Genomic DNA, 13,757 nt, shown 5'->3' on the forward strand with positions numbered 1-13,757 from the left:
TGAGCGCACTGCCCGGTACCAGAACTGAGGCTGGGCTGATGGCTCGAAGGGCCAAGCTTTGGGCCCTGTGCACACAGCTGCCTCCGGGCAGGGAACACCCAGGTGCAGCAGCACTTCATGAGCATGGAAACTTCCCTTCAAAGGGGGAAGCACGACCCCAGCATGGGTCCCTGATTGGTGGCAACTTCCAGGATCATCTCCAGCAGTATTTGTACGTGTTTCAGCTGCATGCTCCAACCAGCTGGCCCCCATTTTTCCTTGAGCTGGATGACACAGGAGCTCTGCCTGCTGCCAGGAGTGAAAGGTGAAGAACTTGTTCCCAGCTCCGGCTGAGGCTCTTGGTCCCCTCCAAGCCCCTCACCAAATCCAAGCCAGTCACAGGAGGATGGAGGAGAAACCTGCCTGGAACGCCCACCCTCCAGGGAGGTTAATACACTTCTTGGTGTTATTCTGAGGTTACTGGGGTCCCCCCACATCTCACACACCCCAGAGGAAGTTCAAGCTACAGAGAGAACAATCACAACTCTGAAAGCTGACCCTAGAACGTCGGGGGTGGGGGAGCAGTCTAGGAGAACCTTTGTCTTTTCTAGCCCAGGCATTTTACTATTTCCTCTCTCCCAGGCCTCTGGTCAGAGGTGGTCTTGCTTGCATCTTCACTGCCCAACTGACACAAACTGTGGTTCTGGTACGGCACCTCAGTGGTGGATGGGGAGGTTGTGAAGACGATTGCTTGTGAAAGCCAGAAAAATGGTCTGTTCATTTGACATGGCAACTCTTCTTGGGAGGATGCATAGATCGGAAATTCATTTATTTCCCAAGTGTTTGTTGAGTTCTTGGTACTTGCAAGGCAGGGTACTGAGCCAGGAGCTGGAGAAAAGTCACGAATTAGTGAACATCCCTGCTCTGTTGGGGTTTACGTTCTAGTTTTCTGTTGCCTGATAACCCATCTTACGAGGAAAGCGTGACATATATCGGCTGCTGGCAAAGGGCTGGGCTGAGAGCTTCAATACTGGCTGTATAACGCTAGGGCATCTAAGAACCATCACTCCCGCTCCAAGGCCCGGGTCTCCCCTTCCTCGGAAGCCCTTCGTGCGACCCCCTTCCCCATTCCTCTCGGAGACTTGGGCTGCAGCAGCTTGCTCTCTACTCCAGCGCTAGCCCCGGAGGTGCTGGCGTAAGACGAACCGAAGAAAGGCGGCGGGGCGGGCCGGCCCCAACCCTGGGGTGGCTGGGCGAGCGCAGGTCTCCGGCGGGACCAGGAGCGGTTGAGCCCCGCCCCCGGCGCGGCTGCCAGCCGAGTGCGCACGCGCAGAGGGCCGCGCTCCTCAGGTGGCACCGCCCACCACCGGGGGACGTCGGCGGCGCGCGACGTCTTTCGCAGGATAAATGCGGTGGCGCCGGGCGTAGGAGCGCTTCGGCCGGGGCGCTTTTGGGCGTTCGGACGTTTGGTGGCGTTGCGGCCCGCGCCTGAGCCGGCCCTGCTTCTCGCTGTGCCATGGCGGACGAGGGGAAGTCCTACAACGGTCAGTGCTGGCTCTCAGGGCGGGGAGCGAGATGATCTGGGGCCCAGTGGGCGGCGCCGGCCTAGGCCGCAGCCCCGGGGCGGGAGGCCGCGAGAGGCCGGGCGTCCGCGGGGGGCGTCGGCGGCGCGGCCCGGGGGCAAGGCCCCCCGCGGGCCCGGCCGCACTCGAGGCTGGGAGCCCGACGTGTTGACGCGGGAATCCTGGCGTTGCGAGGAGCTTCGGTCCGGAGCAGGCGGCCTGGCGGTGGGGTGGCGAGATTCCTTTGAACTTTGTGGGTGGTTGATGCCTGTCAGTTCAGGTTGGCGGCCAGACTCTTCCTTTAAGGTGAGTCGGTGCCCTTCTCATCGGCTACCTGTGTCCTATTTTCCGCCGCGTCCAGTCTCTTGCCCTGCCTCCCCTGCGGCCTTGGCTTTGGCTTTAAAATTTAAACCTCCATACCAACGCGCTGTATCCGAACACTACGCAGGGTTTTTGTCCAGAGGAGTGGTTAGGAGCACATGACAGCTGAGGTTTGAGTCCTGAGTTGTCTTCCCCAAGCTTGAGTGAATTCCACTCCCAGGCCTCATTTTTCTATTTTCCTAAGAAGGTAGCGATTGTACTTATTTCCTAAGTTTGGCCTTGTGTATGTTAAACGAGTTTATTCACATCAAGTGCCTGGAGCATAGTGCCTGGCCCTGGAGAAAGTTCTCAGTGTATATTAGCTGTGTCTGCGATTCAGTTGTTTGTTTGTTTGTTTGTTTGTTTGTTTTTCCCCTATGGTCATTTCTTAAGGTTCATTGTTTGTAGAGTGCTAGGCATGAGGCAGACCTTTTTGGGAGTCATAGACCTTTTTTTTAGAAGCCATTCCTACACTCCAGAGGATTCAGAGGGTCCTGTCCCTGGAGAGCAGTCAAGGACAGTTGGCTAAGCTCCCTAGTTGCCACTAGAACCTGAATCTTAGAAGTTGTCTCCTGAGTTAAAAGGCATTTCTGGGGGTGCCTCTGTGGCTCAGTTGGTTCAGTCAGCATCTGCCTTTGGCTCAGGTCTTGATCCCAGAGTCCTGGGATAGAGCCCCATGTCGGGCTCTCTGCTCAGTGGGGAGCCTGCTTCTCACTCTCCTTGCTGCCCCTCCTACTTGTGCGCTCTCTCTCTTTCTCTCCCTCTCTAGTAAATAAATAAAATCTTTTTTTTTTTAAGGTATTTCTGGCCAAGGAAATAAAGAGCCCACTCCCAAAACTTCAGGGTGTCAGTTTGAGAACAAGAATTTTTTTTTTTTTAAGATTTTATTTATTTATTTGACAGAGAGAGACACAGCAAGAGAGGGAACACAAGCAGGGGAAGTGGGAGAGGGAGAAGCAGGCTTCCCACGGAGCAGGGAGCCCGATGCGGGGCTCGATCCGAGGACCCCGGGATCATGACCTGAGCCGAGGCCAGACGCCCAACAACTGAGCCACCCAGGCGCCCCGAAAACAAGAATTTTAAAGAGGGACGGCTGGGTGGCTCAGTCATTGGGTGTCTGCCTTCGACTCAGGTCATGGTCCCGGGGTCCTGGGATCGAGCCCACATCGGGCTCCCTGCTCTGCCGGAAGCCTGCTTCTCCCTCTCCCACTCCCCCTGCTTGTGTTCCCTCTCTCACTGTGTCTCTGTCAAATAAATAAATAAAATCTTTTAAAAAGAAAAAAAAAAGAATTTTAAAGAAGCCAAAAAAAAAAGTTTTAAAGAAGCCCTTAAATTGATTATATTTATAACTGTATGATGTTTGTACTCTGTAGGCAAAGGAAACATTGTTTGCTGAAAGCTGATGTGATCATTGTGATTGATTGATTTTAGGAGATGTGAGAGAGGTCCCCATCCAGATTTTGAGAGGGGTTAAATAGATTTGGGAGGCCAAGAGCAAGCAGATTTCAGGTGACTTTTCAGTTGCACACTGAGTCTATATTCTGCTCACACTTCCACATTGTGCTTCTCTTCTTTGTAAGTTCCAGTTTCTGACTCATTTTTCTAAAGCCCTGTGTTGTCTTCCAGTAATGTTTCCCTCATGCTGCCATGTCACAGAGAGGGTTCTCTCTCTCAACAGACAGAAGTTTGCGTGGAAGTGGGCTTCGTAGTTGGTGTGTATGTCATTCTATAGCACAGGCTGCTGGAGCTGTGATTGCCACAGCAGGGTAGCTGGACTAGCAACATGTTTTCTTTTCTTTTCTTTTTTTTTTTTTTTAAAGATTTTATTTATTTATTTGAAAGAGAGAATGAGACAGAGAGAGCATGAGAGGGGGGAGGGTCAGAGGGAGAAGCAGGCTCCTTGCTGAGCAGGGAGCCCGATGCGGGACTCGATCCTGGGACTCCAGGATCATGACCGCAGCCAAAGGCAGTCGCCTAACCAACTGAGCCACCCAGGCGCCCAGCAACGTGTTTTCTAATTGATGTCGTTTTTAACCCCAGAGCACGATGACCGTGTTAGTTTCCCTCAAAGAAGAAAGAAAGGCCGGGGTCCTTTCCGGTGGAAATATGGTGAGGGGAACCGTAGGTCTGGAAGAGGAGGTTCTGGCATCCGGTCTTCCCGCCTGGAGGAAGATGACAGAGATGTGGCGATGAGTGATGCCCAGGATGTTCCCCGAATACGACAGTAAGTGACCAGTTGATCTGGTTTGATTTTAGTGACCCATTTATTTATTTAGCTCTCTACTGCCCACACCATTTCTCTTCCCACCTGTACAAGTGAGAATGCCAGGGCCAGCTTAATGGGCGAACAGTCTTAGCTGCAGTCCTGACAGCAGTGTGGGAAGCCTTTGAGAAGACATTCCTAGTGTTTGTGGACATTTTATTCTCTGCTTCCCCACAGCAACCCCTATCCTTCCCGACCCAACCGTCGAGGTGACAGTTGGCATGATCGAGATCGCATTCATGTTACTGTGCGGAGAGACAGAACTCTTCCAGACAGAGGAGGGGCTGGTACCAGTCAGGATGGGACCTCGAGAAACTGGTTTAAGATTACAGTGAGTGTGTGGGGCACCTGGGGGGCTCAGTCGGTTGAGTGTCTGTCTGTCTCTTGATTTCAGCTCAGGTCATGATCTCAAGGTCATGAAATTGAGTCCTTGTCATCTTTGTGCTGGGCATGGAGCCAGCTTGAGATTCTCTCTCTCTCTCTCCCTCCCCCTCCCTCTGCCCCTCCCCCCTTAAAAAAAAAGATTACAGTGAGTGTCTGGGGAAGTAGATGCTGCAAGGGAGAGAGGGGGCTGGGCTCAGAGTGAAGGTCTTTACTTTTCACACGACAAAGTCAATCTTTTCAGCTGTTTTCTCCACAGTCAGGTGTCCATCCTTTCTCCTAGAACACCTAAGAGCAGGTTCAGGAAAGGCATAGAAGAGGACAAGCAGGATTGGGGGGGGGGGCACCATCTAAAGGAAAACATGATTAACTGGTTGGGAGGTAGAGGAACTCCTCTGAATGTCTCCATGTGGCTCAAGCCGATCATGGGGCTTGGGATCTCTTAAGTTCTCTGAGGGTCGGGCCAGGTCTGAATCATATCTTAAAACTTTTAGAACCAAAAAATTTTATTTTCTTGAGGAATACTAAGTTTAAATGGACAGAAAGGAGGAGGGTAAGGAGTCTGACTTGAGTAAAAAAACTTTTAACTGGCCCTTCCTTCAGGAAATGTGAAAGGAGTGCTAGATGCGTCTGATGGCCAGCTTTCGTTACATATTGTTCTCTTCTCTCTCTCATCTAGATTCCCTATGGCAGAAAGTATGACAAGTCATGGCTCCTGAGTGTGATTCAGAGCAAGTGCAATGTCCCTTTCACCCCCATTGAGGTGAGAGAAGGCCTCTGTGGCTGCTGGGCACCAAGGAAGGCGAGGGGCCAGCTGGACCAGGGGCCCCGGGCTCCAAGTCTCATGCTCTTGTTTCCTCTTTGTGCAGTTTCACTATGAAAACACACGGGCCCAGTTTTTCGTGGAGGATGCCAGCACCGCCTCTGCGTTGAAGGCCGTCAACTATAAGATTGTAGATCAGGAAAACCGAAGGGTGTGTATAAAGGGCCTGGCTTGGCTGGGGGTAGGTCTTGATCCTGCAGCTTAGGCTTCCCTGGGATTCACCCTGCCCTCCGTGCCTTCCTGTAGATATCCATCATCATCAACTCCTCTGCCCCACCCCATTCGGTACAGAACGAACTGAAGCCGGAACAAGTCGAGCAGCTAAAGGTGAGTCAGGCTCCTGTCACGTGTTTCCGCTCCAGTCCTCCCACTTCTTGCATCCACAACCCTCCACGCAACCCAAGTGAGCCCCTGACCCCCAACCCCTTTTCTTTCCCCTGTAGCTGATCATGAGCAAACGATATGATGGCTCCCAACAAGCGCTTGACCTCAAAGGCCTCCGTTCAGACCCAGGTAGGACCAGTAGCAGTCATTCTCAGGGAGGTGGAGGCAGAGGGGGTCTGTCAGGTGGGGAAAGTTCGAGAATGGTTTGGTACGAACTCTGACCTGGGAAAGCCCTCTCAGATTTGCCTTTCCTTCCTTTCTGCTTCCTGAAGACTTGGTGGCTCAGAACATCGATGTCGTCCTGAATCGCAGGAGCTGTATGGCGGCTACCCTGCGAATCATTGAGGAGAACATCCCTGAGGTGAGGCCTTTGTCCTGTTTTGAGGCGGGAGGAAGCAGGGTGCGATAGGTAGGATGGGGTCAGGAGGCAGGTGTGTCTCTTAATTCTTTGTTGGCGGTGCTTCCTCTAAACTTTTCTCCGCCCGTAGCTTTTGTCCTTAAACTTGAGCAACAACAGGCTATACAGGCTGGATGACATGTCCAGCCTTGTGCAGAAAGCACCCAACCTGAAGATCCTCAACCTCTCCGGAAATGAGGTGAGACCTGAGGGCCTGGTTGTGTTGTGGGCGGGGTGAGCAGAGGGCTCGGGCAGGAGGCTCGAGGAGGGTGTTTCGGGGATGGGGATCTTGCTGGCTCTCCTTACCAGGATCTTCTGCCCACTTTGTCTCCCCACCTCTCTGCAGTTGAAGTCTGAGAGGGAGTTGGACAAGGTAAAAGGGCTGAAGCTGGAAGAGTTGTGGCTTGACGGAAACCCGCTATGCGACACCTTCCGAGACCAGTCCACCTACATCAGGTCAGTTGTAGCCTCTGTCTCCCCTCCTGGGGACCTTCACCCCCCGGGAGGCTGAGCTAATGCACCCTGACCAGTGCCCGTCTGCAGGAGATGTGCAGCCCTGAGCTGGAACCACCTGTCCTTTGGGAGGATCACATGTTCCTCCCTTCGTCTGTCCGTGTGTCCCAGCTTGGCCCCGAGGTTTCCTTTCCTTTCTTCTCACCTGACTACCTATTTGCTGTTCTGTGGTCTTTCCTCTTCCCAAACACAGCCTTTTCTAGAGTCTCCCAATCCTGCTGTTCCAGGAAGGGCATTTCCCGCTTTCTACCACGACCAGGGCGTGTCTTGCATATATGTCCCATACGTGGATCTGCCTTGTGCCAAGAGCCTGGTATCCCTGGGCCGAGAAAGGCCTCCCTCCCTGGGACTTGCTGTTGATGGGCCTTCCCTTCTTTGTCCGGTGCTGGCCCCTCTTGCCATTTTGCCAAGAGGGACTCTTGTCACAGTCCACGTGCCCAAGGCCGTTGCCTGGGCCTTCCCCCTCGTGCTGAGGTTGAGGCCTCCTCGGAGCTGGTGCCACGCACTCTGTCTCTTGCCCAGAGCTGTGAGCTGGGCCCTCCCTGGAGAAGAAACCTGGGTTCCCCAAGCCATGTGACTAGAGCCAGGGCCCCGCCAGCAGGCGAGGGAAGCCCAAGGCAGGCGCTGGGCGTGGAGGCCACGGGGGCATAGACTACCGAGGAGACACAGAACTGACCCTCTCGGGGGGGCGCTGCCCCGCCCTCACTTGCACACCTCACATCGCCCTGCTTGGCCCCGGAGGATGGCTGGTTAGCCAGAGACGGGTAAGATTCCTCAGGGAAGGAACAACCTAAGACAGGCACAGTCGCAGAGGGGCCATCAGGAGAGAATTTGGGGGCCAACAGAGGTGGGGCACAGACCCTCACCCCCCCAACTTTGCAGGGGCCTGAACCCTCACCTCTTCTGAGGGAGGTCTCCTGCCCCCATGGCTGCTTCGCTTCCCACGCCCAGCTCAGATCGGGACCCAGGTAGCAGACAGAGACCTGGCCAACAGCAACTGCCCTCCGGCTGCAGCAAGAATTTGTTTTCCGTCTGTACCTTGGACCACGGGGAAAGGGGCAGCCAAAGGAAAAGGCTGTGTTGGGTGTCTTCTTCCCTTTTTTCTTTCTGACTTTCCTGAATGCCTCTTTGCCTTATAGTTCTTTCGCTTTTTCTTTGCTTTTTCTTTTTACTCTCTACTTCCCTCTGTCTCCCCATCTCTCCCTTGCCCCAGCCCCATCCTGCCTTCTCTCTCTCTCTTCTTTTCCTTCCTTGTCTTCTTTCTTCACCTCCCCTCTTCCTGAACCCCCCGCCTTGCTCATCTCCCTGCCCCAACATCCTGTGCCATCCCTGTGGTGTGTTCTGGTCTTGGCCACGGCCAGACCGGGCAGAACTGATGGATACCTGTTGAGGCAGCGGAGCCCCTGGGCTCCCACCCCATTCCCTCCTCCCGGGGCTGCACAGGTGAGTAGGTGGAAGGTAAGGGGGGCAGGGAGGGGAAGGAGGTCCTGGCTTAAAGCCTGGGCTGGGAGTGCTGCTCTGTGGCGCTCGGGTCAGGCAGCAAGAAGAGAGTCAGCCTTCAAGGCAGTCATTTCTGGGTGCCCCGGGTGAGGTGGGGAGTGGGGCCTCTTTCCCCAGGGCTCAGAGGCTGGGGAGGAGTGAGAGGACAAGCAGGATGGGGTGGGCGGTCCCTTGGGCTTTGGAATATTTGCTCCTAGAGCAGCTCAGGAGGCACGGTGGCTCTGAAGCATCACTCACTTGTGTCCCGTTTTTGACAGCGCCATTCGAGAACGATTTCCCAAATTATTACGCCTGGTAAGTCTGTAGCGCTTTAAATTCTTTTCTAATGAGCATAGGCTCTCCCACCCAAAAGCTCTTGCCTCATGTGTGTTCGTATGACCGTTAATTTGGAGACAACGGAGACCTTTGAGAATCTGGCAAAGGCTATAATCCTTCTCAGAAAAAGGCCCGTAGACAAAAGTTGCCTCTGTCGGGATTCCTGGATCTTTTCCGTGTGTCCTTGACACTTGATCTCTGACCCCCCATTCCTAGTTTGCCCATCTCGTTACTCATCCAGCCTTTTCTCTCTGGTTACGCTGTCGACTTCCCACAGGACGGCCATGAGTTACCTCCGCCGATTGCGTTTGATGTTGAAGCCCCCACGATGTTACCTCCCTGCAAGGTAGGAAGGGGGCAGCGCTAGAACTCATGTTGGGAGGAGAGGATTGGATACGGGGTCCTGATACCCGTGTGTGATTCCAGGGAAGCTACTTTGGAACGGAGACCCTGAAGAATCTGGTCCTGCACTTCCTGCAGCAGTGAGTATGCAGGGCCCCCCGAGGCTGGGGAGCGGTGGGTGGGTCCCGGCACAGCTCCCTCTGGGGAGCCAGACCCGGGAGCTCAGACTGTCCCTTTTGTGTTCTGCACAGGTACTATGCGGTGTACGACTCTGGAGACCGGCAGCGGCTCCTGGACGCCTACCACGACGGGGCCTGCTGCTCCCTCAGCATTCCCTTCACGCCCCAGAACCCTGCCCGGTGAGTGTCCCCGGCCACGGCCTGCCCAGGGCCATGCAGGCGAGCAGCTGCCAGCTCTCATCCTGCTCTGACCCCTGCCTCCTTTTCCGCTCCTTCCTCTAGAAGCAACCTGGCCGAGTACTTCAAGGATAGCAGGAATGTGAAGAAGCTCAAAGACCCGAGTAAGTGTGCGATGTGAGCAGGGGGGGGGGGGGGGGGGCGGGACTCGGTCACGGGGCGCGGGAGCGGGCGGCGGCCCCTGACCTGGGCGCTCCCTCCACAGCCCTGCGGTTCCGGCTGCTGAAGCACACACGCCTCAATGTGGTCGCCTTCCTCAACGAGCTGCCCAGAACCCAGCACGACGTCAACTCCTTTGTGGTTGACATAAGCGCGCAGACAGTAAGCACCTGTTTCTTGCCCACAAAAGCCGGAACTGGGGAAGGGCAGTTACGAGGCCTGGGGGCCTGCGGGCTCTGGCCGGGAGCCCGCATGGTGACAGACGCCTCTTCTCTCTCAGAGTACGTTGCTGTGTTTTTCTGTCAACGGGGTCTTCAAAGAAGGTAAGAAGCTTTGCAGTCCCGAGTTTGCAGAGCGAGATTTTTTTTTTCTCGGCACTCTCAGCTACCTTCCTTCTCTGTCCCTGACCTCCTCCTCTTCTGCCCCCAAGCCACCTTCATGAGGCCTGCCCTCCCCACCCCGTGTCTGGGAAATGGGACAAGCCTGAGGATTAGGAGGACACAGACTCTGAGGTCAGGCAGGTCTGGGCTTCCATTCCAGCCTCGGGCCCATGGGTCTGTGGGCAACTTACATTATCTCTGGGCTTCAAATTCTTTCTTCGTAAAAGGGGGTTGGTAAGAGCCATCTCACAGCCATGCCGTGGGGAGTCAGCGCAGCGCCGGACACAGGAGCTGACGCACGGGTCCTCTGGGTGGGCTAACGCTGGTGGTGGTTCGCCCTGCCCTCCGACACTCCTCCTCCCCTCTCCTCCCCTATACACACATAATCGTCTGTCTGGTCTGCTTCAGTTGAGTTGTATCCAGTAAGACCAGGATTGGAGAAGCTTTTAGTAAACTTGAGGTGTAGCTGATTCTAAGGGGTCGTTGCTGTTGTTAACATTACAGTGGACGGAAAGGCTCGGGATTCTTTGCGAGCCTTCACCCGGACATTTGTCGCTGTTCCTGCGAGCAACTCAGGGTGAGTGAGTGGTTTACCACATGGGGTCCCAGTCCCAATCCGTGGCCAGCATGTGGGAATTGGGGGAGGGATGCGAAGGGGGAGCCGGTCCTCAGGAAATGTTCCGAATTTCAGGAGGAGGCTCTCACAGTAGTGGTGAGCTCGGCTCTGGAGTCAGACTGTTTGGGTTTTTCATCTGGCTGCACCACTTCTAGCTGAGAGCAGGTTTCCTCATTGGGAAACTAACATAAGCTCCTTACTTCTTTGGTCTATTGTGAAGATCAGTGGGAATAAGCACTTCCTTGAGTTGGGGGAGAATATGTAACTCTAATGTTGTTTGGCATCTGCCCCCATACATGGGTTCTTAGGGGCATAAGGTGCGTAAATGATAAAAGGTAATGACCAAGGGGCGCCTGGGTGGCTCAGTCGGTTAAGCGGCTGCCTTCGGCTCAGGTCATGATCCCGGGGTTCTGGGATCGAGCCCCACGTCCGGCTCCCTGCTCAGCGGAGAGCCTCCTTCTCCCTCTCCCTCTGCCTACTTGTGCTCTCTCTGTCAAATAAATAAATAAAATCTTAAAAAAAAAAAAAAAGTAATGACCAAGAGTGGGGAGGGGGACTTGGTGGGTATTGAAAGAATCAGTTAAGTGTAAAAGTGTCAAGTGTGAGAACAGGAATAATGTTGGGAAGTTGAGGTTGGCTGGCTGTCCAGCTGTCTAAAGTGCTTTTTGTCCCGAAGGCTGTGCATCGTGAACGACGAGCTGTTTGTGCGGAATGCCAGCCCTGATGAGATCCAGAGAGCCTTTGCCATGCCTGCACCCACCCCTTCCTCCAGTCCAGTGCCCACCCTGTCCCCAGAGCAGCAGGAAATGCTGCAGGCGTTCTCTACCCAGTCTGGCATGAACCTTGAGTGGTCCCAGAAGTGAGTACTGGGAATGTGTAGGAATAGGGGTAAACAGAGGTAGGAGTGGAAGTGAATAATGAGTGCTCCTGACATTTTAAAAGCCAAAATTTAGGGGTGTCTGGGTGGCTCAGTCATTAAGCGTCTGCCTTCAGCTCAGGTCATGATCCCAGGGTCCTGGGATCGAGCCCCGCATCGGGCTCCCTGCTCCGCGGGAAGCCTGCTTCTCCCTCTCCCACTCCCTCTGCTTGTGTTCCCTCTCTCGCTATCTCTCTCTCTGTCAAATAAATAAAATCTTTAAAAAAAACAAAAAACTAAATTTATAAATATGGCCCATAAAAAAATTTGGCCTATGCCTAAATCAGCATAGCAAAATTTTTATATACTATTCTGCAACTTACTTTTTTTGCTTATCCCGTGAATGTCTTTCCCTATCATTATAAAAATTACCTTAGTCTTCTTGATAGCTACTTAATATTCCTTTGTATCCAGTAGACCAGTGATAAGACATTTGGATTTTTACTAATTTTTCATTTGTAATCCATAGTGCAAGAGTGTATGTAATTGTTGGCACACATGGGTGAGTGTTTCTCTAGGAAGGATTGTGAAGTGGCGTTCAGTGAGCAGGGTGCTCTTCCCCCCACTCCAGGTGCCTTCAGGACAACAACTGGGACTACACCAGATCTGCCCAGGCCTTTACTCATCTCAAGGTAAGTTTTGGGAATTCAGTAGCAAGAAGACCAGGGATCTCTGGGCCTTGAGACGGTCAAGCCAGCTGGGGGGAGGGGGAAAGGGACTGGCTCTACTGTCCTTTTCTTTTTTTTCTAAGGCTAAGGGCGAGATCCCAGAAGTGGCGTTTATGAAGTGATCTGTAGCCGTGCCCCAGAAGAAGCCCCCTGTAAAATAGCCCTTGGATATTGATGTCTCCTTGTCGTGGCTGTCGGCTCTTGTCTCCTCCTCTCTGGCCCCCAGGCCACCCCGTGACTGTGACCGAAGAGGGAGGGCTGCTGGATCCCTCTCCTCACCTGCCTTCTGGAAGACTTCTGGGAGACTTCCAGGAGATTGAGCCTCACTGGTGCCAGGAAGCCAAAGCTTACTTTGTAGAACTGACACTAAACTCCCTCGAAGGATTTAGGTGCTTTGTGTACTTAACCCCAGAACCCGCCGTACTTTTTAAGATAAAGAGTGATATTGTATTTTGTGTCGCGATGCTACATTGTTTTTGCCTCGCCCCTTCTTGCGGGGCGGGGCCCCAGCGCACCAGGGCGGAAGGCCTCTCAGCTCGGGGGCGGGGCCGCGGTCGGAAGCCCCGCCCCGGAAGCGACGACGCGCGGGGCCATGGCGGCGCTCGGGCGGCGGTGGGCTGTGCGGCTCCTCGCCGCGCTGCGGCCGCTGCACGACGCGGCTCCGCCACGGGACGTGCTGCTCTTCCAGCACGAACGGGGCCGCTTCTTCGCCGTCCTCGGGCTGTTCTGCGCGGGCCAGGGTGTCTTCTGGGCGTCGCTGGCCGTGGCAGCCTTGGCCCGGCCCCCGGCCCGGGCGCTGCCTCCAGACGCGGAGCCCGCCGAGCGCGGCCGCTTGGACCTGCGCTCCACGCTCTGGCGCTACGGCCTGGCCGTCGGCTGCGGCGCCATCGGTAAGGCGTGGGCTGGCGTCCACCACGGGGACGTGGGGCGGCTGGACACGACCCTCCCCGGCCCGGCAAGGACAGTGCGGGGCTCCCGAGCCTCCGGGCCGGGCCACGCTGCAGTCGGAGGCCCCTGAGCCAGGCCCTCGGACAGGCCTGGGGTGAGGTTTGCCTCTCACTCTGCGAGCTTGAGCAGTCACACCGCTCTGACCCGTCTCGCCCTTGAAACGGGGGTGTACATGAAGGTGGTTGGGGAGGAAGGACGAACACAAGAGCCGGGTAGAAGAGGAGCTCGGTAAATGTTACTGTCATCACAGTTTTTTTAATTCTGGGCCACTGGAAAGGTTGCTGCTTAGCTCTTCAGCAAAAACCCCTCACCGCAAACTTTGGTCTTCCTGCAGGTATCCTGGTACTTGGCGCTGGTCTTCTCTTCTCCCTCCGTTCTGTGCGTTCAGTGATGCTGCAGGCTGGAGGGAAGCAGGTGACCCTCACCACTCATGCCCCCTTTGGCTTGGGTGCTCATTTCACTGTCCCTTTGAACCAGGTGTCCTGCATGGCCCACCGTGGTGAAGTCCCTGCTATGTTGCCTTTGAAGATCAAAGGCCGGCGCTTCTACTTCCTCTTGGACAAAGCTGGACATTTCCCCAACACAAAACTCTTTGACAATACTGTGGGTGCCTACCGCAGCTTGTGAAGAAACCACCTTGGGTCGCTCACCTCGCCCAGAGGGGAATAAAAACTGAACCTTGGAGATGGGGTGACAACCAAGGGCAGGACACAAGGGGGCCCAGGGTTCATGAGCAGCAAATAAAAGAGCAGTCATCCCAAGGGCAAGGGACAGAACCTCTGACTTTTGTTCCATATCTGTTTAGCTCTGTCCTCCCATCCACCTGCCTACAGTG

At 54.7% G+C, this 13,757-nt stretch overlaps 2 protein-coding genes across 7 annotated transcripts; both read left to right on the forward strand.

The window, feature by feature from the left end:
* The first annotated feature begins 11 nt into the window (after nucleotides 1-11).
* NXF1 (nuclear RNA export factor 1) lies at nucleotides 12-12,424 on the forward strand. Of its 6 annotated transcripts, none has more exons than XM_064576283.1 (21): nucleotides 12-304; nucleotides 3,942-4,125; nucleotides 4,342-4,495; nucleotides 5,225-5,308; nucleotides 5,415-5,519; nucleotides 5,615-5,695; nucleotides 5,812-5,881; nucleotides 6,025-6,113; nucleotides 6,241-6,348; nucleotides 6,496-6,605; nucleotides 8,420-8,456; nucleotides 8,755-8,823; nucleotides 8,904-8,959; nucleotides 9,071-9,178; nucleotides 9,281-9,339; nucleotides 9,441-9,556; nucleotides 9,675-9,717; nucleotides 10,279-10,351; nucleotides 11,067-11,249; nucleotides 11,878-11,938; nucleotides 12,058-12,424. In XM_064576283.1, the coding sequence occupies exons 1-21, from the start codon at nucleotides 229-231 to the stop codon at nucleotides 12,094-12,096; spliced, it is 1,905 nt and encodes a 634-aa protein (XP_064432353.1). In that variant the 5' UTR covers nucleotides 12-228; the 3' UTR covers nucleotides 12,097-12,424. The 6 variants fall into 6 exon arrangements, with proteins under 6 accessions (XP_064432353.1, XP_064432354.1, XP_064432355.1 ...); XM_064576286.1 differs by lacking the exon at nucleotides 12-304 and adding an exon at nucleotides 408-426; XM_045893467.3 differs by lacking the exon at nucleotides 12-304 and adding an exon at nucleotides 475-1,523.
* Nucleotides 12,425-12,566: 142 nt separating this feature from the next.
* Nucleotides 12,567-13,636, forward strand: TMEM223 (transmembrane protein 223). The gene is made up of 2 exons (XM_045893478.3): nucleotides 12,567-12,864; nucleotides 13,257-13,636. Exons 1-2 carry the CDS (start codon nucleotides 12,567-12,569, stop codon nucleotides 13,547-13,549), a joined length of 591 nt encoding a protein of 196 aa, XP_045749434.1. The 3' UTR covers nucleotides 13,550-13,636.
* The last annotated feature ends 121 nt before the right edge of the window (nucleotides 13,637-13,757 follow it).

The sequence above is a fragment of the Mirounga angustirostris genome, unplaced genomic scaffold (genome assembly GCF_029215605.1).
Source record: "Mirounga angustirostris isolate CCGP_5_RB_7025 unplaced genomic scaffold, mMirAng1.0.hap1 SCAF_13, whole genome shotgun sequence".
Classification (NCBI taxonomy): domain Eukaryota; kingdom Metazoa; phylum Chordata; class Mammalia; order Carnivora; family Phocidae; genus Mirounga; species Mirounga angustirostris.